The sequence below is a fragment of the Pestalotiopsis fici genome (assembly GCF_000516985.1).
Source record: "Pestalotiopsis fici W106-1 unplaced genomic scaffold PFICI_Scf_10, whole genome shotgun sequence".
NCBI lineage: Eukaryota > Fungi > Ascomycota > Sordariomycetes > Amphisphaeriales > Sporocadaceae > Pestalotiopsis > Pestalotiopsis fici.
Window position 1 is genome coordinate 1,298,173 of NW_006917100.1, and position 25,975 is coordinate 1,324,147.

At 50.7% G+C, this 25,975-nt stretch overlaps 11 protein-coding genes across 11 annotated transcripts; 6 read left to right on the top strand and 5 right to left on the bottom strand.

Moving 5' to 3' along the window:
- Window positions 1-1,311: 1,311 nt before the first annotated feature.
- PFICI_12615 (uncharacterized protein) lies at window positions 1,312-3,483 on the bottom strand (the record flags this gene model as incomplete). Its single annotated transcript, XM_007841196.1, has 2 exons — window positions 1,312-3,277; window positions 3,377-3,483. The coding sequence occupies 2 exons, from the start codon at window positions 3,481-3,483 to the stop codon at window positions 1,312-1,314; spliced, it is 2,073 nt and encodes a 690-aa protein (XP_007839387.1).
- Window positions 3,484-3,884: 401 nt separating this feature from the next.
- PFICI_12616 (Vacuolar protein sorting-associated protein 45) lies at window positions 3,885-5,719 on the bottom strand (the record flags this gene model as incomplete). Its single annotated transcript, XM_007841197.1, has 2 exons — window positions 3,885-4,523; window positions 4,580-5,719. 2 exons carry the CDS (start codon window positions 5,717-5,719, stop codon window positions 3,885-3,887), a joined length of 1,779 nt encoding a protein of 592 aa, XP_007839388.1.
- Window positions 5,720-6,370: 651 nt separating this feature from the next.
- PFICI_12617 (Maintenance of mitochondrial morphology protein 1) lies at window positions 6,371-7,724 on the top strand (the record flags this gene model as incomplete). Its single annotated transcript, XM_007841198.1, has 2 exons — window positions 6,371-6,411; window positions 6,485-7,724. 2 exons carry the CDS (start codon window positions 6,371-6,373, stop codon window positions 7,722-7,724), a joined length of 1,281 nt encoding a protein of 426 aa, XP_007839389.1.
- Window positions 7,725-8,056: 332 nt separating this feature from the next.
- Window positions 8,057-11,367, bottom strand: PFICI_12618 (uncharacterized protein; the record flags this gene model as incomplete). The annotated part of the gene is made up of 6 exons (XM_007841199.1): window positions 8,057-8,141; window positions 8,206-8,486; window positions 8,536-8,720; window positions 8,779-9,019; window positions 9,086-11,263; window positions 11,323-11,367. The coding sequence occupies 6 exons, from the start codon at window positions 11,365-11,367 to the stop codon at window positions 8,057-8,059; spliced, it is 3,015 nt and encodes a 1,004-aa protein (XP_007839390.1).
- A 1,117-nt stretch (window positions 11,368-12,484) lies between these two features.
- PFICI_12619 (Xaa-Pro aminopeptidase P) lies at window positions 12,485-14,506 on the top strand (the record flags this gene model as incomplete). Its single annotated transcript, XM_007841200.1, has 4 exons — window positions 12,485-12,560; window positions 12,627-13,716; window positions 13,769-14,030; window positions 14,084-14,506. 4 exons carry the CDS (start codon window positions 12,485-12,487, stop codon window positions 14,504-14,506), a joined length of 1,851 nt encoding a protein of 616 aa, XP_007839391.1.
- Window positions 14,507-14,627: 121 nt separating this feature from the next.
- On the bottom strand, window positions 14,628-15,224 carry PFICI_12620 (uncharacterized protein; the record flags this gene model as incomplete). Its single annotated transcript, XM_007841201.1, has 3 exons — window positions 14,628-14,789; window positions 14,841-14,920; window positions 15,002-15,224. 3 exons carry the CDS (start codon window positions 15,222-15,224, stop codon window positions 14,628-14,630), a joined length of 465 nt encoding a protein of 154 aa, XP_007839392.1.
- A 936-nt stretch (window positions 15,225-16,160) lies between these two features.
- Window positions 16,161-16,641, bottom strand: PFICI_12621 (Histone H3-like centromeric protein cse-4; the record flags this gene model as incomplete). The annotated part of the gene is made up of 2 exons (XM_007841202.1): window positions 16,161-16,501; window positions 16,569-16,641. 2 exons carry the CDS (start codon window positions 16,639-16,641, stop codon window positions 16,161-16,163), a joined length of 414 nt encoding a protein of 137 aa, XP_007839393.1.
- A 990-nt stretch (window positions 16,642-17,631) lies between these two features.
- Window positions 17,632-18,452, top strand: PFICI_12622 (uncharacterized protein; the record flags this gene model as incomplete). The annotated part of the gene is made up of 2 exons (XM_007841203.1): window positions 17,632-17,814; window positions 17,892-18,452. 2 exons carry the CDS (start codon window positions 17,632-17,634, stop codon window positions 18,450-18,452), a joined length of 744 nt encoding a protein of 247 aa, XP_007839394.1.
- An 877-nt stretch (window positions 18,453-19,329) lies between these two features.
- On the top strand, window positions 19,330-20,219 carry PFICI_12623 (1,2-dihydroxy-3-keto-5-methylthiopentene dioxygenase; the record flags this gene model as incomplete). The annotated part of the gene is made up of 4 exons (XM_007841204.1): window positions 19,330-19,359; window positions 19,540-19,851; window positions 19,988-20,047; window positions 20,103-20,219. The coding sequence occupies 4 exons, from the start codon at window positions 19,330-19,332 to the stop codon at window positions 20,217-20,219; spliced, it is 519 nt and encodes a 172-aa protein (XP_007839395.1).
- Window positions 20,220-20,832: 613 nt separating this feature from the next.
- Window positions 20,833-21,976, top strand: PFICI_12624 (uncharacterized protein; the record flags this gene model as incomplete). The annotated part of the gene is made up of 2 exons (XM_007841205.1): window positions 20,833-20,952; window positions 21,017-21,976. The coding sequence occupies 2 exons, from the start codon at window positions 20,833-20,835 to the stop codon at window positions 21,974-21,976; spliced, it is 1,080 nt and encodes a 359-aa protein (XP_007839396.1).
- A 1,583-nt stretch (window positions 21,977-23,559) lies between these two features.
- On the top strand, window positions 23,560-24,876 carry PFICI_12625 (GDP-mannose transporter; the record flags this gene model as incomplete). The annotated part of the gene is made up of 3 exons (XM_007841206.1): window positions 23,560-23,853; window positions 23,919-24,378; window positions 24,437-24,876. The coding sequence occupies 3 exons, from the start codon at window positions 23,560-23,562 to the stop codon at window positions 24,874-24,876; spliced, it is 1,194 nt and encodes a 397-aa protein (XP_007839397.1).
- Window positions 24,877-25,975: the final 1,099 nt, after the last annotated feature.

Genomic DNA, 25,975 nt, shown 5'->3' on the forward strand with positions numbered 1-25,975 from the left:
GAGAGAGAGAGAGAAGGGGTCCAGACAACCAGGCGGCTTTTGATCTTCGCTCATGCCATACTCGTGCTCTTTGTTTTTCTTCTACTTTTCCCGTTTTCTTAGGCTCGCTTACAGGAAGATTACAAGTACGTTACGGTTTTTCTTTCCTTTTTTTTTTGGCCCCCCTGTTGGGAGAGAGAAATATTCCCAAGGGCAGATGATCGCGGATAACACGTACCTGTACAATAGAATTCAAGTTATCTCTGTGCATCGATTTAAGCAGGCAGTAGATAGGCAGCCCAGCACCGGTCCGACATTCCAACCTGCCGGCTTCTTTTTTCTTCATGCCCACCACCAACCGGATGGTGCATTTGCTATAAGGTGTTTCCTTTGGGTTATGTCCATTGAAGAGAGAAGGACAATCTTCGGTTCATGTAAATCCTTTCTCAGGGGTACTAGTCGTGCCTGTCGGTCAGTACTGTAGGCAGATTGTCCGGCACAGCCACCCACCGATCAATCGGGCATAAGAAGTGGCATTGATATGTGCCCCCTCCCTACCGCCAGCGTCTGTGATTTTGCCCACCGAGGCGTTCTTCCGGGACAGTAGGCCAGATCCGATCCGGGGCCTACGCGATATCGGCAGGGGAAACGTGAAGGAATCCGTGATCCTTGAGGAAGGAAAAGCTAGACTCCGTACAAGGACCATCATGATGCCTGGGCTTTGCTCTTACCCATATGTCGAGAAGCAGGACAAAAAAAACCCTCGTGATCCTGTCTTGCCGTGCTTGAGATATGAGGCTCTACTCGACATTCCTATACTGTCTCTTTCCAGCTTCGTGTCTCTTACATCTCGAACACTGAATAGTAAGTGTAAAAGACGTTAGAAGTCTTATCAAATTTGTTCAGACTTTAAGGAACTATGACACGTAGATTTATCGACAGGCTCGAGAATATTGTTGGCAACAACACTTTTGAACCGAGCGATAGACCAGCACTTGCATTCATGTTACTCTCCCCGTTGTTTGTTTGAGCCTCTCTGTGAGCAACGTGTTGTTGTGATTGTCTTCGCTATACATTTCCATGAAAGTTACTGTCCTAGCTAGCTTTGATACAAACATCCAGTATCGTAAACAAGGCCCTGGATCGAATCTATGAGATAGTGAGATCCGAGTGTAAATGTCTAAATGGTATCATTACGCTGATGAACAATGTCGTATATGCTAGCCCGCCTCTTATATGATTACAAGCCTTGCGTCGAGACAGGCTGTACTTGTATATACATTCTTTATCTTACACAATATCCGGGGATGAGTGGCCGTAGTCTTGGCATGTCTACGGCAGCTCACTGCTCCTAGCCTCGGCATCCAAAGTGTCAACCTCCTTACCCAGAGGCGCCATCTCGTCGCGCCCCTGCATGACCTCCTTGAATTTTTCGCTTCGAGTGACGAAGCCGAGCAGCCTTACGCAGCCAGCTGGCGTCATACCTTCGATTCGTCTGGCTTGGCCCAGGCTTTCCGGCCGCGTGGCGTTGAGCACGGCCTTTTCGTGAAACGACAGCCCGAAGATGCTATCATAGTCCAGATCCACGGGCAGCTGAAGAGACTCATCCCTGGTAAAGAGCGCCTGCTCCGTCTTTTGCATGGCGACGTACGGCGCGTAGACGGCCTCAATGGCCACCCGAGACTGGATGTGTGCCGAGTAATTGTCGATTTCGGGGAGCCGTTCGCGCAAATCAGAGAGCTTGACGCCCGCGAGCCGTAGAATCTCTAGAGCAGAGCGGGGTTTCGTGTCTAGTCTCGCCTTGAAGCCCGCAGCTATCCAGTTTGGGGCCGTGAGCGAGTAATTTTGGAGCGTAGCAGTCAGCTCTTCCGCCTCGGCCTTGGTGTCACGGAAGTGAGACCAGCGCTTGTCGCTCACCACACCCCATTCGCGGCCCATCTCGGTGAGGCGCAGGTCTGCATTGTCGGCGCGATGTGACATGCGGTACTCGGATCGACTGGTGAACATGCGGTACGGCTCCGAGACGCCCTTGGTGATGAGATCATCAATCATGACGCCAATGTACCCATCGGCACGTGTCAGCGAGATTGGAGCTTTGCCCTGCGCGGCACGACCGGCATTGATACCTGCAATGACACCTTGGCCTGCTGCCTCTTCATAGCCCGTCGTTCCGTTGATCTGGCCAGCGAGGTAGAGACCAGAGATGGCTTTGGTTTCAAGTGAGGACTTTAGACTGCGCGGATCCACGTAGTCGTATTCTACCCCATAGCCTGGCTGCACCATCTCAACATTCTCGAGGCCCGGAATAGTGCGCAGCAGTTGCTCCTGTGCATCGGCCGGAACTGTCATGGATAGGCCGTTGGGGTAGATGAGGTCGCTGTCAAAGCCTTCGGGTTCGAGCCAGACTATATGGCGCGGCTTCTCGGGAAATTTGATAATCTTGGATTCAAGTGAAGGGCAGTATCGTGGGCCCCTGACGCTCTCGCGAATATGTATCGTCTTATCTAGGTTTGCGCGTACCACGTCGTGCGTCGCATCGTTTGTGTATGTAGCCCAGCACAAGAGTTGGTCTTGTACCGAAACTGCTTCGTTGAGATAACTGAACGGATTTGGTGGATCGTCTCCTCTTTGCTCCTCCAGGATACCGTAATTGATGCTGCCCTTGGCCAACCGCGGCGGCGTTCCAGTCTTTAATCTGCCAAGCTGAAATCCGGTCTCCTTGAGCGATTTGCTCAGTCCAAAGGTCGCTTGTTCGCCTATCCTCCCGGCTGGGTATTTTTCCAGGCCAATATGTATTTCACCGCCCAGGAACGTTCCTGTTGTAATGATGATCTGCGTAGTGGGCAGAACCTCTCCCGATTCCAACCTCACGCCCGTGATCTTACTCCTGGGCTTTCCGCTCGCCGGGTCCGAATCTGCGCCAACCACGATATCGCTGACACTGCCGGGTATAATGCTGAGGTTTGGGTATGCCTCGAGCTCTTCACGCATGTGCTTCTTGTAGAGAGCGCGGTCAATCTGCGCGCGGGGCCCCCAAACCGCGGGGCCCTTCTTCCGGTTTAGAACTTTGAACTGGACACCGGCCTTGTCAATGATACGGCCAGCGACGCCATCGAGGGCGTCAATCTCGCGCAGGATGGTGCCCTTGCCGATACCGCCAAAGGAGGGGTTGCAGGAGCAGACGCCCAGGTTGTCGAGCTTGGGCGTGATGAGCGCGGTACGGGCGCCGGACCGGGCGGCGGCGGCGCAGGCCTCGGTGCCGGCGTGGCCTCCTCCTACGACGACGACATCAAATGCCCTGCAGATTTTAATTTCTCACGTCAGCGAGCACGTTTCGCATAAAGTGTCGTGGTGCTGGTGCTCGGCAAGAAGGAAAGGGTGTCTTTTTTTTGCATACCTGGCGTCTTGCGCGACTGAGGCGAATCCCTTGCGCCGGAGAAAAAATCGCCTTCGGGCAATAATTGTAGGCCTACTCAGGCCTCGCGGCGCCCACACCTTTTGCATCGTGGATCGCGATCGATACAAGCGAGGCGGCAGGAGTTGGGAGCTAACTTGCGCGCCGCGACCACTGTTATCGCCACGGCCTCGCGGTTGATTGTAGATCAGAAGTTCTCGATTAGATTTATTTTATGCCGGCCATAATAGCGGACGCTATTCGGCAGGCGGTAAGCGCATATTTATTAGAGGTAAGCGGTGTGCTTTATATAGTGCCTCCCTTACCTAATAGGTACCCAACTATGCCCCCTATTGACTTGCCCTTCATATAAAATACCGTCATTTATTTGACCCTGCTTACACCAATGCAATATGTTTGGATAAGACGGGAAGTACAAATGGTTCATATCTTCAGTTCATCGCTGCTATCATCATTATTTGTTGAATTAAATATATGCGTATATAGATCATCACCTTCTACCTATCTCCTTTCGCAGCCTTCCAGCAACCGTTGTAGGAGGAGGTTCCGGCCAAGATGACACAGCATCATCCACTTCTTCCAAAAAGGTTGCAGCATTATGTATCGCAGTGCCACCTAGAACTACTCGAACACCCGGAGAAGAAGCATTGATGCCCGCCACCATCTTTGCCTCTTCGTAAGTTGCACCTCCTATTATAAACACCACAATATCTTGGGGCTTGTCTCTCGTAGTCCCGCCGCCCTCGACAAACGGGTACTGTTGTTCTCGTAATCTCCCCTTGATCATGTTCTGTAGCGTAGTCTCTAGATGAGGCGAGTGTTGCGTGTAGACGTTTTCGACTCCCTTGAGGCCTTTGATGCCGCGGGCTCCCGAGAAAATGCCACCGGGCTCAAATATATCTGTGATTCCACCGGCAGCTTGGGTTTGTTGAAGGGAACCATGATATATCAGGAGTTTTGCCACCAGGTCTGCTCTTCGCGGCGAAACACCGCCTGCTGCTGTCAAAAGGTCCACCAGCATGGGCAGTTGATTCGAAGGATTTTTCTCGTATCGAAGAGCATAGAGCGCTACCAGACCTACTTTTGCATCTTCCGAGACTTGTATGTTTTGAATCAACTTCTGAACGTTCTGTAAAAATGTTAGTCATATATGTTACAACGACTATAATTATTCCCATTGCATACCTTGAGATCTGTGGCATGATTATCATTGCATGCTAGGCTCTGCTCGACCTCGCTGACTTCCAGCAAGTTCTCTGAACCAACCCTCCGACTCAGCTCAGAGACTAGAGTGACATGCTTGCTAACGTTTCCAGACAGTTTTCGGAACTCGGGGTATTCCTCAATGAAGCGCTTCATGTCCGTGATGGACTCAATGTTTGCATTGTTCTTTGTCTTTGACTGGTATTGCTCCACATAGTCCTTGATGTTACCGCCTAGGTCACCAAAGTTGAGATACATGTTCTTCTTGAAGAAGGGATCTTGGTCGGCTGAAAGGACAATCTCTTTGAGCTCAGGGCGGATCTCTGGGACGTCTCCGAGATCAACACGTCCATTGTTGATACCCAATAGGTGGTGTACCATTGCCTGGTACGTCCATTGATGCAGGAGTGGCGTGGCTGGGTCCTCTCGCCTATCCAATATGAGCAATATTGGCGGAGTGTCAACCTTTCGGAAATCAAAGAGCTGCTCTTCTTGTGTTATGTTGTATCTGACTTCTGTGGCCAATTTCTTGGCCAACAAACTGTTTTTCTCATATCTTATGAGGGGTTTCTTCTTCAATGATAGGAGTACGGCCATCAAACCTTCAGTGGTCCTCTGGAGAGAGTCGGTGTTCCACATGTCTGGACTTCCGCTCCATATCCGCTGTTGTGGCAGTGTCAAGTTGAGCGTGAACAAATCTGGGTTGATGACCAAAAAGTCGGCAAAATGCTCCTGTACGGCCTTGACCACCTCATGATCATCGGCTTCGGCCAAGCGCTCCAGTGCCGACTTCTTGACCACGTTGCTAAAGTACAGGTAGTACTCGCCGTACTTGGGCTCTCGCAGCTCGTCAATCAGGAACTGGATAGAGTCCGCGGATGGCCTCACGAAGCAGAGGCACCTAAGATGGCGCATCTTCTCCCTGCTCTGGTTGTCGAGGCGGTCGATGAGATAGACCTCGTGGTTGAGTAGTGACGACTGTGTGATGGCGGTGGAGACAATAGAGACGGTGTCCTTATCCAACAAGAGGATCTTCATCTTTGCGGATGCGCCCGCCGTGGCGCTGTCTCCGGCCGACACCATCTTGCTGATGTAGCCGGAGACGGCTTGAACCACATCCATATTGGCTGATGGGAAGTTCGTGATGTTGCTGTAGACGCCCCGGATTTAGTAGTTTGGCTGTGTGTGTGTGTGTAGGTCGAATCAGGTAGACCACGCCATCATCATCCCAGGGACTTCTGGCAGATTTGCGCAAGTTCCCCTGCACAGACGGACAGATGTGTGAAGACAGGATCACGTGTTTCTTTTGTGTCGTGTTAACAGGAAGACGGTTTGTACGTTTAGGTAGACTCGACACGGCAACATTGATTGGCGCTGGGGCGGCACAGCGTTACCTCCAGCTCCAGGTAGGCAGTCGTCAGCGGTCGAGGCCCGTGCCAATTGGCTGCTCTAGGGAGTCAGGGATGGCGCTGCATAACGTCGCTGGGCCCCTTGTTGGCGTACTCTAATTACTGAAACCCCTGCCTCAGCTACAGAAGACGTCACGTCACACACCGGCGATAACGATAAGCAGCAGCCAGCTCTGGAAATTGTAAGTAGTAGTGTAGAATACCTACGTACCTACGTTAGCTACAGCTTCAACTCTCGTCATTACACACGAGCGATACTCCAACATACCATAACAAATTCACCATGAGGTCTTGCTAAGACAAGCCCCATACGGCAATCAATCAATCTGTTGACTGGCGCCTACGTCAGTCGCCGCCCTTTAAAATGGCTGCCATGGACATGTGCTCGACAAAGCCAGAGCCTACGTATGCTTCTGCCAAAAAACCCCCCCACCAACCACACACTCGACCACACTAATGACTGACGGCTGCTGTATAGATTGTCATTTACTCAAGGCCTTATAGTCGGCCAGCTCTCGGTCGTCCTTCTCATAGCAGCATTTATAAAATTTTTCATATTCGGCGATCCTCCCTCGCCAGAGGTCACGGCCCAAATACGAGCGACTGAGCGACGGGAGCGCTCCCTGGCGCACAAGCAATCCCTACTTACCCTCCGGACCGACAACCCCAGAGAGCCTCAGCGGACACTGAACAAGAAGAAGTCGAGCATACTGCGAAACCCACCTACGCTGACCATTGGCTCAATCCTGAACAAGACGTATTACAATGTGGACAGCCACCAGCCCGAGTCGCTGGACTGGTTCAACGTCCTGATTGCCCAGACCATTGCGCAGTTCCGCAGCGACGCGCAATATGACGACGCCATCCTCACGTCGTTGACCAAGGCCTTGAATGGGACAAGCCGCCCCGACTTCCTCGACGAGATCAAGGTCACGGAGCTGACGCTGGGCGAGGACTTTCCCATTCTGAGCAACTGCCGCATCATACCCGTCGACGAGGATGGCCTGAGCATGGACTCGGGGCCCGGCGTAGGCAAGCGCTTCGACCCCAACAGCTCGCGGGCCACGCGGGAAGGAGCCCGGCTGCAGGCCCGCATGGACGTGGACCTCAGCGACATGATCACCCTCGCTCTCGAGACCAAAATCCTGCTGAATTACCCCAAGCGGCTGACCGCCGTGCTCCCCGTCGCCTTGGCCGTCAGCGTGGTGCGCTTTAGCGGTACTCTGTGCATCTCCTTCATCCCTAGCAACCCTTCGCAGTCGACTCCCACCATGATGGCGTTCAATTTTCTGGACGACTATCGGCTGGATCTGTCGATCCGCAGCTTGGTGGGTAGCCGGTCCAGGCTGCAAGATGTGCCCAAGATTGCTCAGCTCATTGAAGCGAGACTGCACAAGTGGTTCGATGACAGATGCGTCGAGCCCAGGTTCCAAGAGATTGCACTGCCCAGCCTGTGGCCACGAAAGAAGAACACGCGCGGCGGAGACGACGGGCTCGACGGGAACATGGCGAGCATTGGCAAGGGCAAAGGCCGGGAGCTCGGTCGGGACCTGCGGGAAGAAGCAAGAAAGGAGGTTGAATCTGAAATCGGCAGTCGACCGGATCTAGTTCCCGAAGCAGGCAACTTGCGGTACCGCAGAAGGAGCAGAATGGACAGCGTTGGGCAGATGAGCATGCCGGGGAGCTTACCAGGCATGACTTTAGATCTACAACACTAGAAATATGATTATACCTGGAGAATAAATTCCACTCAATAAAGACAAAAAAAAAACAGTTAAATTCCGTCATTGGCACTTTCATCGTCCGTCTCTGTGTTACAAACAAATACTGCATTATCTTGTCTAGCTGGGATTGTCAAAAATGGAATCTCAGTTGCTGTGGCTTTCATTTAATTTGGTCTTCACCGCCATACCCATTCGCAACGATTACAAGAGATCTGTCGATCATGTCATTACTACGGCTCGTCTCAAAAAAATATCTATCGCTCCTGTATTTTTGTGTATCCACCATGCTAAACCCAGCGCTGAAATCAAATGCTCATGATGTTTTTTCAAGATGTATATGCGAAGTTCGATCCTCGACAAGCGAGCCAAAACTCTCGGACAACTTGGTTCGTCGCCCGGCCTCCTCTCAGACTGGACTCCATGTCAGCATTCCGCCCCTGTATTTTTGCTTGACCACATCTATGGAAGCACTTACCTAATGACTTTCTTCAAGAACAGAGCTTTCTCATCATGTGAAACCTTATCACTAGGGAACGAGGCATCGTTTAGGGCAGTCTCTAACCATTGCTTGGCATGCGCATGTTGGACGACGAGTTTCTTGAGTGGATCGCTAAGCTTATCGAGTTCACTCCGAGCGGCTTTGCCTCCAATGTTCTGAATGAGCGTATGCGCCAGGATAGGCCCCAGATGTACAATGGCACTGTTGATTCCTGCTTGCGTATCCTCGGTGGGCGACTTGAGTGTAATAAATGTGGTCTGTAACAAGTCAGTTGAAGGAAGGCTGATCAGTGGTCAAACAACGTACCCAAAATTCTGCCGCTGCGGCCTTCGGTAGAGGTTCGTTCCCATTTAGTAATTTAATTGCGAACATGAACAAATACTCCAGTAAGCTTGTAGGTTGGAGCTGGAGAAAGACATCCGGTGCTTTGGTCATTGCTTTCTGGGAAAACTCTATACCATACTGAGCTAATTCGGGCTCGTTTTCAGGTTCTATTCACGTCAGTAGTGATCGTACATGAGTTCGTTGGGGATATGCAGGGAGGTATACCTTGAAGCTGATACAAGAGTCCAACAACCCACGGGAGCAAGTGAGCAATGATCTGCGGAACCTGTGACTTGCTGGACCCATTGGAAAGAGATGTTACAAAGACACAGGCTGTACTAATAGCGGAGGCCACGCGGTGATTCCATGAACTTGTGATGAACTCCACTACGGTCTGTGGCGGAAATACGAAAGGTCCGGCATCCGTTTCTGAGAACCCCGCCTTCAGAATCGAACAGATTACGTCCTAAACACGATCATGTTAGCTTTGCTCAAGGACCATGACAATGGCGATAATCTCAAATAGGCTTACTAAGACTTCGGTGCTATTGCCGAACTCGTCCTTAAGACGGGCCAAGATTCCAATAATATCCTGCTGTATCTGCGCAAGTTCTGGCGAAGAGGAAGAAGGCAAAGATGAAGTTTGCTCGTCATCAAGATCGACATATGATTCTGTTGGAGATTGAAGGCCTTTAGCGCTCCCCAAAAGGCATCGAAGTGCTCTGATGGCGATTTGCAGCGCGACTTCATATGCCGTAACGGGAGCTGCTGGGCGTTGAGCCGCATCGAATGCTCGAGCGACCGCCGGGTCATTCGGGTCCAGCTCTGCATTGTAGCTTTTGAGTTGCAAAGCCTTCTCTACATCCACAGCAACAAGCACGAGGAGCCGGCTAAAAGCGTGTGCTCGGGATCCATCCTCAGGTAAAGCTTGAATGATTGATGCAATAGCCCCAACGATTCGCTCTTCCGCCAATGAATCCAAGGTCTGACTGTTTCTGAGAGATTCATATTGGCCAAGGAAAGCATCAACTTCGGACGTGAGCACTGATCGGCAGGATGAGCACAGCTTATATATGGATTTGGATGAGGGACCTGCCAATGGTAGATCACCCACGGCACTGAACAAGAGGTTCAGCGCAGCCGGGAGGTACTCGGAGTGGCGTGCAAAGTAGTCCGAATATCTTTCAATCAAAGACAGGCAGGTTTGTCTGGCTCTCACGGGCACCACGGAATGGCCTTGGCGGAGGAGATCAAAAAGCTGAGAGCCAAACACCTTGCTTAGAATTTCATCACAGCTGGTAGAATCTGAGACGCAATCGGAAAGAGAGCCTAGACAGAAGGCAGCAGCTTCAAGTTCAGCCCATGCGGTTGCAGAAACTCCCTGCAATGTCAAGTCCACAAATAAGGATATGAGTGGTTGTCCGGAAATGGTGAAGACAGACTGCAGAAGGTCAGATACGTCCTTACGGGCGTCACCAAACCCAACACGCTCCGTGGAGTCCCATGAATTGTACACATCCAGGGCCGGATATTGTATCTTCTTCCAGCAATGGGATACGACCTGTGTCAAGTACGACAGGGGAGGAACATTCCAATCTACGCTTTCTTGCGGCTCTGAGTACATATTATCCACCATATTCTCGACAAACTGGGACCAAAACTCGAGCGCCGGTACAAATATTTTGTCCTCGGCAACAGGGTGGCCATCTGCCGTGAGCAAGCCTACGATCGCGGCTAGATACTGCTGTGATCTTGGGTTGGACTTGTCCATAAGCTCGGTGATTTGAGCATCACCAAAGGCGACCATGAGCAGACCGAATTGGACAGAGTCGAAATCAAAGTCACCTTGGAGCAAGTTCTGGTACTTCTCCTGCGACCATGAACTCTCGAACAGGGAATACAATAAGTCGTAATCATCTTGCTTGCAGAAGGTCTGCCAGTTCCCAAGGGTGTCTGTGAGCACCTCGATGGCCGGTTCGTACAAATCAGTGTCTACAATACACTTGATCGTGGGCTGAAGCATTGGCCGCAGATTTGATGTCATTTCCTCATTGGGGACTCGCTGAGCGTACAGTAGCCATGCTTGGAAGCAGCGTATAGACTCTTGTTTGGTCTGGGTATCAGACTGACCAACAACCAGGCACGTCAGCAGTGATGAGAGATCTCCTGCATTTCTCAGCATTCGCTCATGCAGGCTGATGTATTTGGTAGACTTGGGATCAGTCTTTTCCGCCTCCTCTGCCAGCGCTGTGGCAAACCAAACAAGCGCCACAGACTTCTGTGGTGTCAACCTCGCAACCGCATCTTGAACGGGGCCTTGGAGTCGGGCGAAATCACTTTGGTTGTTCTGTAGGCAGAGCAGTACGTGACGTAGACACAAGGGCCATACATGGGAAAAATGGATAAAGTGGGTGACGAGGGCCGAACAGAGCTTTCTGATAACAATGGCTCCAGCGCCGACCTCCAAACATTTCAGTAGCCAGTCGATGAGCTTAATCAGGGCTGAACGGGCATCTTCGTCCTCGAGTGTATCGGTATTCAACTTGACTATGAAGGTCAAGGCACCAAAAAACCTGACATTGTCGGCTTGACGGGAAAGTAAACCTTCAGCAATTTGCCAGCCTTCGGGTGATTTTTGGAGTTTTTGCAGGACCTCTTGGATTTGAGCTATCGTCGAGGATGCATTTTGCTCATAGAGTCTATTGACCAGCTGTTTAGTTGTCAGACTATACTTCATTTGAGGTTTTTTATGAGGTGAGATGTACTGACGTGTTCGACCTCATCGAGGTTACTAGGAGTAGGGATTGGATCCATGGTTGCGTTTGCGTGGAGAAACAAAGTCCATTCTTATCGGAACCGAAACGAACACATCAGTCGTCTGACAGCAGAGAAAGTACGTTGACTGCCTCTAACTTGACGATGCACAGTTTCAGCCAGAGACTGGGCTTGGCTCTCGGTGTAAGCGCGACAAGATGCAGTCACTGGCGGGCTGTTTGAAGCAATCACCAATCTTTTGCGACGATGAGCCTTCTGAAGCTCGGGATATCTTGACTGTTGCTGTGGGAGGTCAGACACAGCAAGACAAACAATGCCCAAACAGCAACAAGGCTCTTCAGACCAGCTTGCGATATCGTGCGACGTGAGACTCTAGAACGGTTCAAGGCGTGCGCCCATGAAGTTTGATTTCTTTTGGAACGTGGTAGCTCTAAAAAGCCCACATGGCAGAACTGGAGCTTTGGCAGTCGATGGAGGGGTAATTGAGGTTGCTTTTACTTAGCCCACTAACACCGGTCCCTCATTATCTGCCCACGACTCAAATAGTGTTAGAAGTAGTGGATACATACTTTTGAGCTACAGTTTCTTCGCATGTCAGTTGCTGCATTGATGGGGCTAATAGCGTACCTCGGAGGGGTCTTTCCTCCAATTAACTCTATAACCTCATACATATTGTATCCATCTTGTTGCGCATCTCTCTGCTTGAGTCGTCCATACTGCAGTCGCAAGAACAACACATTTTATTTTTATAGACTGTATATTTTATTCTCTAGTCTTTTGAGTCTTGACTTGGCTTGTACAAAAGAGGCAACGTTTGCCTCGCCACCTCCAAGGACAACCAGGTTGATCGGTTAGACGCGCTCGCGTGTCACCTTCCTCATTCCCTCCACAGGTGAAGTTGCTGTTGTACATACACCATAGAAAGGCTATTTAGAGGGAAACGGCAAATTCCCGCGAGACCCTCCGCACCTTTTTTCCCATGCGATATCTTCGGCCACCATCGGCCTTGTCAACAATAACCCCCCGATTAATACGCCCTCTTGTCGCTGCGCCTCGCCACCACTTTGCGCATCGTCCCGCGAGCATCATCACTGCGTTCAGACCCTCTGTCGTCGTCCGTAACCCGCATCGCCTATACAGCGTTCCTATACTCGACATGGAGAAGGTGGACACCTCGAGCCGGCTCGCCGAGCTTCGAAAGCTCATGCAAGAGAAAAATGTAGATGTGTACAGTAAGATGGCCAATATACCTCAATTCGGATGTCTCTAGGGACGACAGCTGACCTATGCTGTCAAAGTTGTCCCATCGGAAGACAGCCACTCGTCAGAATACATTGCTCCATGTGATGCAAGACGAGCTTTCATCTCTGGCTTCACTGGCTCGGCGGGAGTCGCAGTCGTCACCTTGGACAAGGCTGCACTGGCTACCGATGGCCGGTACTTTAACCAGGCCGAGAAACAACTTGACAAGAACTGGCTCCTCTTGAAGCAGGGGATTCAAGACGTCCCCACCTGGCAAGAATGGGCAGTCGAGCAGTCCGAAGGCGGCAAGGTTGTCGCTGTCGACCCGACATTGCTGACTAGCGGATACGCAAAGAAGCTGGCCGACAAGATCAAGAAGAACGGGGGCAAGGATCTTGTAGCCGTGACCGACAATCTTGTTGACCGTGTTTGGGCGCAGGGCAAGCCAAGTCGGCCCAACGAGCCAGTCATTGTTTTGGATCAAAAGTACGCCGGAAAAGATGTCAAATCCAAACTGGACGAGTTACGCACTGAGCTGGAAAAAAAGAAACTGCTTGGTTTTGTGGTATCCATGCTCGACGAGGTTGCATGGTTATTCAACCTCCGAGGCAGTGATATCCCATATAACCCAGTCTTCTTCTCATATGCCATTGTCACAGCTGACAAGGCCACACTTTATGTGGATGCGTCCAAGCTCAGCCAAGACTGTCAATCCTACCTAGCTGCGAACAATGTCGACATCAAGCCCTACAATGCCATATTCGAGGATGCCACAACCCTCGGCCAGTCCGCCAAGGCAACCAATGCTCAAGCCTCTGGCGATTCTAAGAAATACTTGATATCTACAAAGGCGTCGTGGGCACTGAAGCTCGCTTTAGGTGGCGATGACTTGGTCGAGGAAATCCGCAGCCCGATCGAGGACCACAAGGCCGTGAAGAATGCCGCCGAGTTGGAAGGAATGAGACAGTGCCACGTTCGTGACGGTGCCGCCTTGGTTGAGTACTTTGCCTGGCTTGAGGATCAGCTCATCAACCAGAAGGCAACCATTGACGAGGTTCAAGCAGCAGACCAGCTGGAGGCATTCCGTGCCAAGAAGGAACGATTTGCTGGTTTGTCTTTTGACACCATTTCCTCGACTGGCGCAAAGTGAGTACTTGGGGAGCTTCGTATCTCTTTTTCTCATGCTAATCATGATCAGTGCTGCCGTTATTCATTACAAGCCAGAGCCTGGCGCTTGCTCCGTCATTGATCCTGACGCAGTCTACCTTTGCGACTCGGGAGCTCAGTATCTGGATGGCACCACAGACACTACCAGGACTCTGCATTTTGGCACTCCAACTGCAGATGAGATTGAAGCATACACTCTTGTTCTGAAGGGTCATATTGCATTGGATATGGCAATTTTCCCAAAGGGAACTACAGGATTCGCAATTGATGCCCTGGCTCGTCAACATCTTTGGGTATGGATTTAACCTCACGCCGCTTGGCCTGCCGTACTAACATGAGCGAATAGCAACAAGGACTTGATTACCGACATGGAACCGGCCACGGAGTTGGCTCATACCTGAATGTACACGAAGGACCCGTCGGCATTGGTACAAGAATTCAGTACTCGGAAGTTGCCCTGGCCGAAGGCAACGTCATATCGAACGAACCTGGCTTCTACGAAGATGGAAAGTTTGGTATCCGCATCGAGAATATCATCATGGTCAAGAAGGCGGAAACGAAACACTCGTTTGGTGACAAGCCCTGGTTCACATTTGAGCATGTAACTATGGTACCATACTGCCGCAAGCTGGTTGACACGAATCTACTTACGCCCGCTGAGAAGAAGTGGCTCAACGACTACAATGACGAGGTCTCCAAGAAGGTTGGCCCACTTCTCCAAGATGACTTGTCAAAGTTATGGCTCGAAAGAGAAACGGGACACTACTAGTACACTGGTTCAGAATCCCCCAATAGTCATCCAACATCGGCTTGATACGGTTTATTAGGTCTAGTTGTAGGTTGACGTCTGCGTCGATATTGCAGCATGGCTGAATAGTATTGCACTATGGTTACAAATTTTGAAACTTCATAAATGCCGACATGGCGAAGAAGAATCCAAAGGACAACTTGAATGCTGGGTCCTTTTCCAAGGCTGCCAAGACGCGCGAGTTTCCTAGTCGTTCCCTCAAGCGTAATTGCTTGGTGAGATCAATGCCGTATCTTGCAGCCACCTGTATCATGTTTAGTACAAAGGGCAGATGAGTATTTGAGATATAGCCTACCTGAACCAAAACAACAGAAACTCCCAATAGGAGTACCAGCGTCTTTGAAAACACGGATATCACAAGGCCACTCAGGAATCCTAAAGAAACGTGTCAGTCTGTCGTCGCCGTATACTGCATATATCGTCACGTGATTAGTTGTAGAGATCTTTAATCCTTACCTGTGATGCTTCCGCCGGACAACTGCTTAATGATTTCAGGGTCGAGACGGTCCTTGGGCGGCGTGGTGGTGGCAGCCTCCCGCGTCGAGGGATGAGGCACGGAGCGAGAATCCATGCGCAGACGCGGCTGTCTATAAGCGAGAACGGAGCCAATGGAAAGACCAATGCCGGCGCCGACTGCCCGGCTGCGAAAGGCAGTCCGCGAAAGTAGGAGTGCTGACATTGTTATTTGGGGGGTCCGGGTGGAAAGGGAGAGTAGACGCTTCTGTATATGTGGTGGGTAATTTGGAGGGGTCGTTTCGCTGACAATCCAAGTTCACTTGACAAGCAGAGATGGTTTAGGAGAAAAAGGAATGACGGGGTCGGAGTTTTTCCCTTCTCTGCAATTGACCCTGAATGTGACACGAGAGAAATGGAGAGACAGAGGAGACAAGCGCTTTGTCATTCAACTCCTTACGATGGATTTAGGAGGATACCTTACCGAAAGCTCCAGCATGGGTGATCCTTTTGGGTAATAGAGCATTGGCACGTTGACGTCAGACGGGGATTCTATTGGGCGGGCCGCCCACCATGCACATAATTGGAACTTGGGGTACTCCGATTATGGGAGCGGGACGGGACCCAAGGCTCAGGGCGGAATCTAGCTCTTGATGCACCACCGTTTCCGACTTTAAGCTTATAAAGAGAGAACCTCGGGTAGATTTGTATATTGCTTTCCCAGTTTAGTGGGCAGCTCTGACCATTGATTGATAAATTGAGATAAAACCTTGTGGATTGCGTGTATTAATATGCGTATTCCATGCACTGCAAGACTTGAACGAGAGAAGTATTACTTCTACTACTAATCTTGACACAGATTACCATCCGGCAAGAAAGCTCCTTCGTTGAAAAGGCCAAATGGAGTTACACATACTCTGGTATCAGTGAATAAAAAGCGACACAACCAGCTGGCCTGCATCAATACGCAAAGGCACAGCTTTTCCCATCCTGAACGCCGGCTGAACCCCTCCCGATACATGCATGCGACACTATGCTTGTACTTGAAAACAAAATAACGACAATATGTGTACACCGTCTCAATGAGTCGTTGCACACTCCCTAGTCTCCCTAGATCATCTCCTGCGCTCCGGGTCCCCAGTAGCACAGGAAATGGCGAGTCTTAGCCAATGCCACCCCAGACGCCACGGATACGCCTGGCAAGCTGAATATCCTTTTGCATAATGGTTACACGCTTGGCGTGTATGGCGCATAGATTCGTGTCCTCGAAAAGGTGTACGAGGAAGGCTTCGGCTGCTTCTTGAAGTGCTTGTATGGCTTGCGACTGCCATCTCATGCCATCGTCTCGCGGCCGGAAAGAAAGGGCAATCTCTCGCACGAGACGGGAGAATGGGAGCTTTCGAATGAGCAGATCGGTGCTGTTCTGCAATTTCCTGATCTCACGCAGCGCCAGCGTTCCAGGTCGGTATCTTCTTCTTCGGCCGGCTGGTACGGGATCTCCTGCTGTAGCGGTTTTTAGTATGAGGCGTCACGGGGGAAGGGCGCGAAATACTGCGTGGAAGAAACTTACGTCGAACTCCCGAGCCTCTCCCTCGTCCAGCGCCGCCCGTGGCAGCTGAAGAGCGTCTTTTTGCTTTCTCCATTTATGTACGCGATAGCTTTGCGACAAGCATTGGGTGCTCAGGCACAGCTTTCCCAGAGAACTGTTTTTTTTCTGGGAGCAGCCAGCCAATGCCGTTACAGGGATTGCGCTTCAGACCAGCGAGGTCATTTGAGCTGTGAGCAGAAAGGCAATGAATATATAATAGAATCTGTGGGCAATTGCGACCAGGAAAAAGTTAGGAGCACATTCCAGTGATGGATTTGGAAGAAATACCGGATTCGTAGAGCTTTCAATTGATTTAGTGAGGGAATGGGGAAAAGGGAGGAATTTAATTGAGTGGCTGGGCGCATCGCGAAACGCGAAAATGCGACCGCGTCACCCCCCGGTCAGTACACTAAAATTTACTTAATTGATTCTCAAAAGCCACAGGCACTTTACGCGCATTTGGCGTTTTACCGCTTTTGGAAGCTCTTAGCGCGTTCAGCCTTGCAGCAGACAGTGGGGTACTTCCCGTCCTGGTATGCAGCCACCCTATTGAGGCTTTAGACGGGTGAGTCGGAGGTATGATGCCGATATCGGATAATTGCACCCCTCTGAGGCTCGAAATGCATGTAACGAGGGGCCTTTAGTCTTGTTTGAATCATTGGCATTCAAAGTGGGCCAGGACATGTCAGTGGTCGCCCGACCCCCAACTAATAAGCTGAGGCCGCGGCGTCGTCACTTCTCATTAGCGAACCGTTGAAGCCAGATAATCCATCGATGAGGACAACTACTGCAACGGATTATTATTATTCATTCTTCAACATTCGTCATTGCAATTCTGTTCTTTGACGTCGAACCCCTCATATTTCCTACATTTACGTCTCAATAACATTCGACATTCGGTCAGCAGCATTCAGTGCTTTCGCATCTGAATTCAGATTGACGCTTCACTCTCCGATAAGCCCGGCCGATTCGATAGCACCATCAGTTTACTGGGCCCGCAGCTATCCGCAACCGCCTCTCACCACCATAATCGAATACCGCAACCATGGATCAGTTGATTCCCGGCGAAGGCGGCCGAAACCCGCTCGAAGCTTGGTTTTGGGAAATGCCGCTTTGTACGCGCTGGTGGACAACGGCGACGGTCTTGACTAGTGCATTGGTCCAATGCCAGATGGTAACTCCGTTCCAGCTGTTCTACAGCGTGCGAACCGTGTTTGGAAAGGGAGAGGTGAGCGCATCGCAGCCTGCCATTGATAGACGATAATGCTTTGGATATATTCGCTAACCTTGGTCGCTTTGCTATAGTATTGGAGACTCCTGACGACATTCCTATACTTTGGGCCGTTCTCATTAGACCTTCTCTTCCACGTGTACTTCCTCCAGCGTTACGCCCGTCTTCTCGAGGAGGGTTCGTCCCCGGCGCACTTCTCTTGGCTTCTCGCCTACTCGATGGCCTTCCTCCTGGTCCTTTCGCCCTTTGTATCGATGCCCTTCCTCGGCCACCCTCTGTCGTCGACGCTCGTATACATCTGGTCGCGACGCAACCCTGAAACCCGCCTTAGCTTTCTCGGTCTTCTGGTGTTCACTGCGCCGTACCTGCCGTGGGTTTTGATGGGATTCAGCCTTGTCATGCATGGTACGGTACCCAAGGACGAGATTATGGGCGTGGTTATTGGCCACATTTGGTACTTCTTTTCCGACGTATACCCTCCCATGCACAACGGCTCCAGACCACTGGATCCCCCCAGATTCTGGCGCAGGTTGTTCGAAACAAGGCCTCAACGACGGGACGACGACGCTACTGCCATTGAGAATGAGTTTGCCATGGGTGGAGGCCCCGAATTGGCTGCAGCTGAGGTACGATAAGGGCCCTGTTGCTTGAGAATTGCATAGTCATACAGAACATTTTTACGGCGTTTCAAGGTGTTTTTGGTGGAAATTTTTACTTGTCAGTTGTCCCAGGCATGACGCAAAGAAATGAAAGTGCCACATCCCAAAACAGTTCGAAAGAAAACATTTAGGAAGGCACCGAGCATGGGGGATTTCAGCACTCCTGAACACAGGTCTTCGGCTTCGTCATCACGAAGTCATACATGTACAGTAAACCTAGCTTCTGTATTATTGGACCACCGTGGTGGTTATCAACTCTTTCTGATCAAACAGAATTGTTATAAATGCAGATGATGATAGATTCATGGCTCATAAACAGATTCATCACAGCATATGAACTGGCCGTTGCAGAGGGGCATGTCTTCAAAGTAGCCAAGACTGTTTCAGGTGTTCAGCCTGATCATCATGAGCATGAACAGCTTCCTACCATTACAACTCTTAGATATGTGGTCAGCACAGTCAGCGCATCTGCAAGGCACATCAAGCGCTAGAACGTGTCTATTCCTGTCAACATTCCTTGGACGGGGTGTGTGAATGGATGCAAGTTGCTGACTTTACCTTGGCCAGTGAATGGCTTGTAATGAGACAGATCCCCACCACACCCAAGGGCCCGACGTCACACGTGCGCCAAAAGTCGCAACTTTTTGGCGGGGCAAGAAGACGCATGGCCGATCTTCTAAATCGTTAGCAGCTTTGCGCCTGAAATAATTGACAAACAAAAAAAAGCCCCAGATCTCACTTTGCGACCTTCTTGAACTCTGATAGTACATAGCTCTTTCTGTTCTCAGATTTCACACCTATCCTTCTTCTTTCTTATCAAAAGCGTAAAATATCACTGAAACCACTGTTCATCATGAGGGCGTACTGGTATGATAATCTCGAGGTGAGCGCAAATCAACCCCACTATCACGCAATATGAGACCGGCAGTTCGACTTTGATACTGTCATGACAGTCTCATGGCAAAGACATTCATGATCGCGGAAAGCACATATATACATCTATAAAGTCTCGTGAGACAGATCAGGAACTGCAGTGTCACTCACATTGGAAAAACTTGCATAGGGTGACCAGCGTCTGCCCCACGACTCGGGTCGCGACCTGACGACCTCGGAGCTGGAGCGGCTGGGCGTCTTATACTACCGCCTGCCCGAGGTCGAGGGCGTCGACAAGCTGGCGGCGGAGCGCGGCTACAAGAACCGCGACCAGATCACGGTGAGCCCCGAGAAGATGGGTGACGTCTACGAGGAAAAGGTCAAGTCCTTCTTCCATGAGCACCTGCACGAGGACGAGGAGATCCGGTACATTCGCGACGGCAAGGGTTACTTCGACGTGCGATCGCGCGACGATGAGTGGGTTCGCATTCAGCTCGAAAAGGTGCGTTATTCTTGGAATTTTGTACCAACCTGACAATTTGAGGCATCATGGCATGTCCTTGGGGGAGGGCGACGTCCATCGCGATTTGAGGCACTGCGTAGTCGGTGGATATTGGATAAGCGCTAATCGTTAGCAGGACGACCTCATTGTCCTGCCAGCTGGTATTTACCATCGCTTCACGACAGATGCCGACAATGTAGGTTTCAGCCAACCAAATGAGGGTAGTGATGACTGACTGACGTGGAATCAAGTACATTCAAGCCATGAGACTGTTCAAGGACGAACCCAAGTGGACGCCTCTCAACAGGAGCAACGAGCTGAACTCCAACCAATACCGCCAGAGCTATGTCTCGGAATTCTTGAGCTGAGGAGTGAAAGGGGTTGCAAAATTTATCAAGTATTTGACTTCAGCAGCAGGAACTAGGTAAAAGAGTTGAGAATAGTAGCAAAATACAATGAATGAACATAAAAATGCGACTTAAACTTGTTAGCACAGTATACCAGTCAGCGTAATCGTATACTTCAGACCCTAAATCAGTGCATACCTAGTCACACAAAGGCCATGCACAACTATACATTGCTTACAAGCTGCCGCACCCTTTGGTTAGTCTCGCAGCCCTGCCATCAATCTAGTACTATTACGTGCGCCAACATTTCTCGCTATCAATTGATAATTTTACCCCTTTTTTTATACAAAATTTTCTTTTTTTAAACTTTGCTATTTAGGCTTCCGTTGCGGCCTGACATTTTACGAAGATCTCTCTCGGATGTTACCTTAATGTGATAGCCGGTGGGCTCAAGAAATAAGCGGGGCTATTGCAACTACAAGGACCAACCAATGCACGAGCGTTGGCGATCTCCTCTCAATTCTCCTTTCCCTTCAAGCCTCAACATGTAGGCAGTGATTTCTGATTGTCCACTTCGTTTTAATCTTCAAAGAATCAACTTGGAACTTCCATGGAAACAGGTCGAGATGCCGCCATGGAATCAAAATCATCCGAGGTAGGGAGTTTGAGAGATGGGCCGCGACCCAAGCTCTCGTTACCTTTGAGTTGCGAGCCGCCGCAAGACAATGCGCCACGGAAACAGCTTGTATGGATTGTGAGTAGTAATCGCCATTATTAAACTTGTGCTCTCCAGCATTTCATCTGACACATTATGCAAGGTCTTTGGTGGAACAGGCCATATGGGCCGCTCTCTTGTAAAATGTGCTCTGGCAAGAAATGATTGCGTCTGCGCTGTCGGCCGGGTATTTGAGACCGCGCCCGAGGCAATGGCGGAGCAGCACTCGGGCCCAAACGCACTTGGCCTTTTATGTGATGTCCGCGACCGGGAATCAGTATCCCGGGCCATTGAGCGTTGTCTAGAGCACTTTGGCCGGATCGATGTTGTGGCGAATTGCTCAGGCTATGGAGTGATAGGCGCCTGCGAAGACCAGGACGAGCACGAGATCCGGAACCAGTTTGAGACCAATTTCATGGGGACTCTACATATCATCCAGGCCTCTCTGCCGTACTTCCGCTCCCAAAACAACGGGCGCTTCCTAATCTTCAGTTCAACCAGTGGCGCACTCGGCGTGCCTGGCCTCGGCCCATATTGCGCAACCAAGTACGCCGTCGAGGGCCTCATCGAGGCCATGCTGTACGAGATTGACTCGTTCAACGTCAAGGCGACGCTGGTCGAGCCGGGCCTGGTGCGGCGGGACGAGCCCGACTCGGAGGACAACCCCCTGCCGACCTGGGGCCACTTCCTCATCAAACCGGCGTCCGAGGCCTACGCCCAAGCCACGAGCCCGGCTCTCCACGCCAAGCGCATGGTGCAGTGGCTCGGTGACCGCCAGCCGACGAGCGCTGTCAAGTGCGCCGAGCTCGTCTGGCAGCTCGGCCACTGCTCCTACCCGCCGCTCCGGCTGGTGCTGGGCAGCTACGCCATTGAGAGCATCCGGGACCGTCTCAAGAGCGTGACCGAGGAGCTCGAGGACTGGAAACACCTCAACTTCCCGGTGACCGCGGACGCGCCGAGCGAGGATGCCAGCAACAATGTCGCCTCGGAGAGTGGCGACAGAGATAGAGAGGGCGATGACGACGGCGAGGTAGACGATGATGGTGACCAGGATATGACTTGAGGGCTCACAAGGAACCTCGCTTATTGAAGCAAAACCAACACGGGCGGCATAGTTTTACGACGAGGGAAAATGTCACTGGAAGGCTTAAGCTTAGGAGGGTCCCTTGAGACATTTGGGCATGGTTTTCATGGCAGACATGAACTCGACTGCCAGAGCCACGAACCCAGACAACTTTGTTCCAGGAGCAGCCTAGCAAGAAGACTGTCATTTTTGGGTAATGTCTAGGCCAGTTGTTTTTGAGTTTGTCATATTCTCTTCTTTTTTGACCAGGACCGTACGAGTCTGTATTATAGCCAAAAACGTCCTATCATAATCATGAATTCCTTATCTTTTGGTTTGGAGCGGGAGAACTGAGCGGCTCATTTGCAACGCATCTTATACTGACTCGTGGGTATTACGTAGACGGGAAGTGGTTCACTTATGGAAAAAGTCACACGATGCATTGCCATATCGAGTGTTGATTCCCTTCGTCCCGTAGTTCTATTTTGCCCCAGGTCTGACAAAGAAAGCAAACGGTCATCGCCCCCTTGCACCCCAAGAAACGAGTCGGGGACACCCCCCAAGTGTCAAGGTTTAGAAAGTTTTCCTTTTTTTCTAATTTTACGCGGCACAGCACGCTCGATTTATGCTACTAAGCCATATCCGTACAAGTGCACATACGCCTTAGTCCGCTAATGCGATTTTCTTGGCAGGGAATCTTGTCAGATTGCATCGGTGTCCGAATCATTGTGCTGATAATACTTTCGTTCTTGTTGGTTCAAAGAGGTGTATGTTTTACCTTGAAGGAAGGAAAAAGTTCAATATCTTGATGGAGACAATCAGTCATTAGAAATCTATTCGAGAGGCAATGCACTGTGGTTATCAAAATGAAAATATATACCTATTCGACTCGGTAGGTGTAGGTGCATAAGTTCTTAACGCGGGCCGCGTAAACCCCCAACAAAAGCCCGGACAAGTTCCAGACTGTTTCTAAAATACATACTTAGCTACTATGTAAATGGATCTTTTTTTACTGCTGATCAGCCCGTTTCGGACACCCTGACTCAATTCCTGCCTCTGCCGCTTCATTTAATGAATGCTTTTCGAGGTACGGAAAGGGGCTAAGTTAGGTGCGCGCGCGTCTTGACCATTGATAATTCCCAAAAAGCTTCCAAAACGTTAATCTGTCCCCTTGGTTCACTTTCTTCCCGCGACAGCAAACAACAGGACACAGCTCATCAACGGACGCCTGCGACAGCGAGGACCATTTTTTCTTTGCCCTGCTCGCCGTTCCCCCTCAAAGCCTCCCCGCGACATTGGTCTCGTGCTTCATTGCATCTGCTAGACCTTCTGCCGCTCACGTGTGTGCCGCCTTTCGTGTTCCCTTCTCTCGACGATACCGAACCGCTCGCTCTACGCTCTCTTGCCTGTCTGTTTGCCTCTCGGCCGACGACAACTTTTGCCGGCCGGCTCCAATCGACCGTCTCTGAACCAAGCGACGACGACCGGTCAAAAACCAACCCAGCGTCGATTTCAATCCTCGCACAGGACTTTGCTCTTCCAGTAATTACCCATCTCTCCTTGGTAACCTCATGTTTCCCAAAATGTCTGACAAGAATGATCAAGGTCTCAGCATTCGCTTGCCTGAGAACGAACCCGAGAGTCCGCAAAGCGCTCAGCGACCCCTCGAACACACAGAAGAAAAGCAGCTATTCATATCTTCTCCCCCGCCGATCACTTCATCGCAGCTCAACATGGCCTCCATTCAGAAGGTGGAAAACAGCCCGCCGCTGTCCATTCTGGCGTACTGCTTGTCCTCCATTTCCATGACCGTCGTCAATAAATACGTTGTTTCCGGATCGTCATGGAACCTTAATCTGTTCTATCTGGCTGTTCAGGTAAGAAACTGCCTCGCCGACAGTCAGGACTATCCCGTATCTTTGGTACTAACACTGCTCAACAGTCGATTGTCTGTATTGCCACCATCGAAGCATGCAAGCAGATGGGTATGATCAAGAACCTGGCCCCCTTTGATGTCAATAAGGGCAAGAGATGGTTTCCCGTGTCGCTGCTCCTCGTGGGTATGATTTATACGTCTACCAAGGCTCTCCAGTTCCTGTCCGTCCCCGTGTACACCATCTTCAAGAACTTGACCATCATCGTCATTGCCTACGGTGAGGTCCTCTGGTTCGGTGGCAGCGTCACTCCTTTGGCTCTGCTCTCTTTCGGTCTCATGGTTCTGTCTTCGGTCGTCGCTGCTTGGGCCGATCTTGGCCACGCCAGCCAGACTGCCGAGGCCGCTGAAGCTCTGGCCACTCTCAACGCCGGATATGCTTGGATGGGACTGAACGTTTTCTGCACTGCTTCGTACGTTCTGGGCATGCGCAAGGTCATTAAGAACATGAACTTCAAGGACTGGGACAGTGAGTAGACCCATTGAGATGATTGAGAGTATTAAGCGCGCACACTAACTTGAGATAGCCATGTTCTACAACAACCTGCTCACCATCCCCGTCCTCCTCTTTGGCTCCCTTATCGCCGAGGACTGGTCCAGCGCCAACTTCCAGAAGAACTTCCCCGTGGAGAGCCGTAACGCCCTGATGATTGGTATGATCTACTCTGGAATGGCTGCCATCTTCATCTCGTACTGCTCCGCCTGGTGCATTCGGGTTACCTCTTCGACCACATACTCGATGGTTGGCGCTCTGAACAAGCTCCCCATTGCTGTGTCTGGTTTGATCTTCTTCTCGGCTCCCGTGACTGTCGGTTCTGTCTCTGCCATCTTCATTGGTTTCGTCTCTGGTATTGTGTACGCTTGGGCCAAGGTGCGCCAGTCGCAGGTCAGCAAGTCTGTCCTGCCCACCACGCAGCCTCCCATGAGCGCCAGCTCTCAGAGCAGCAGAGATGCCGTCAAGTCGTAAGCATTTCGACTTCAGAGCGTTTGACTTGTCAGGTCACCTCGGGAGACCTGGCGCGGAGACAGTACGAGGAGAGGGAGAGACAGAGGAGAGTGCTGTTGTCGATTCTAGAATTACTTGCTAGAATAAGATCAAGATTTCTTTTCCGGCGTAATTTTATCCAGGAACCAAAAAAGCGGGGTTTGACTGTATTGACAAGCGCACGATATGAACACCTCACGATTTGATGTGGGTGTATGATCGCAGCCTGTGGAAGCCTGCGTGGGACATGGTTTACCAGGTGGTCGAAACGATTCAACCCTCCCCCGGCTGTCTTACATCTTTACGTGTATATTTAATCTTTCGACCATCTACCTTTCTGGGGAGTTTGGAATTCATTTTCGCAGCCGGCGCGATCACATTCTGGCATAGACGTTGGGGGAGAGGAGGCTACGGTATTGTTGGAGGGAAGGATCATACTGATGCATGCTGTATTCATTTTTTTTGACATTGGAAGGCGTACGATGGTTGTTACAGTGCCACGATATAGGGACGGACAGCACTTGACGATGCATGTTATTACACGACTTTGAGACGGCACCTAATAGAAGCATATTCGAATAATGCAAATAAGGAAGTACTATATATGTGAGCAGTGATTGTTGGTTGTCAATTTGTTCGGTTAGTAGAAAGCGGCTGCTGCAGGTGCAATTTGTGTTTACTGCTGCAAAACATGACTTGTATTAAAGTGCTGTGTATCCGGTGTATTCTGGCTTTGGTCCCTAATTATTGATATGCCTCTGTGTTAAAGGGGGGGAAAAAACATGTGACAGTCTTCATGTTGATTACATGAACTCAAGCGTTGAACTGTTGGCCGGAAACCGTCTAGGTTTTTAGCAGCGGGTGGTTATCTTAGACGTTGCAAATGGAACTAATGAGGTAATCTAGGGGAATTTTCTCTCTCTTCTTCAAAGTTCTTTGCCTGGGATGCGCAGGTACAGCGGTACCTTGGCTGCAAGGTTAAGGTAGGTGATGTTTTGACACTAAAAGAGGTAGAGCTGCTGCTGCTGCCGAGAGACACATACATGTACACTATGTAGTGGTGACAGGTGCCCCCCCCCCC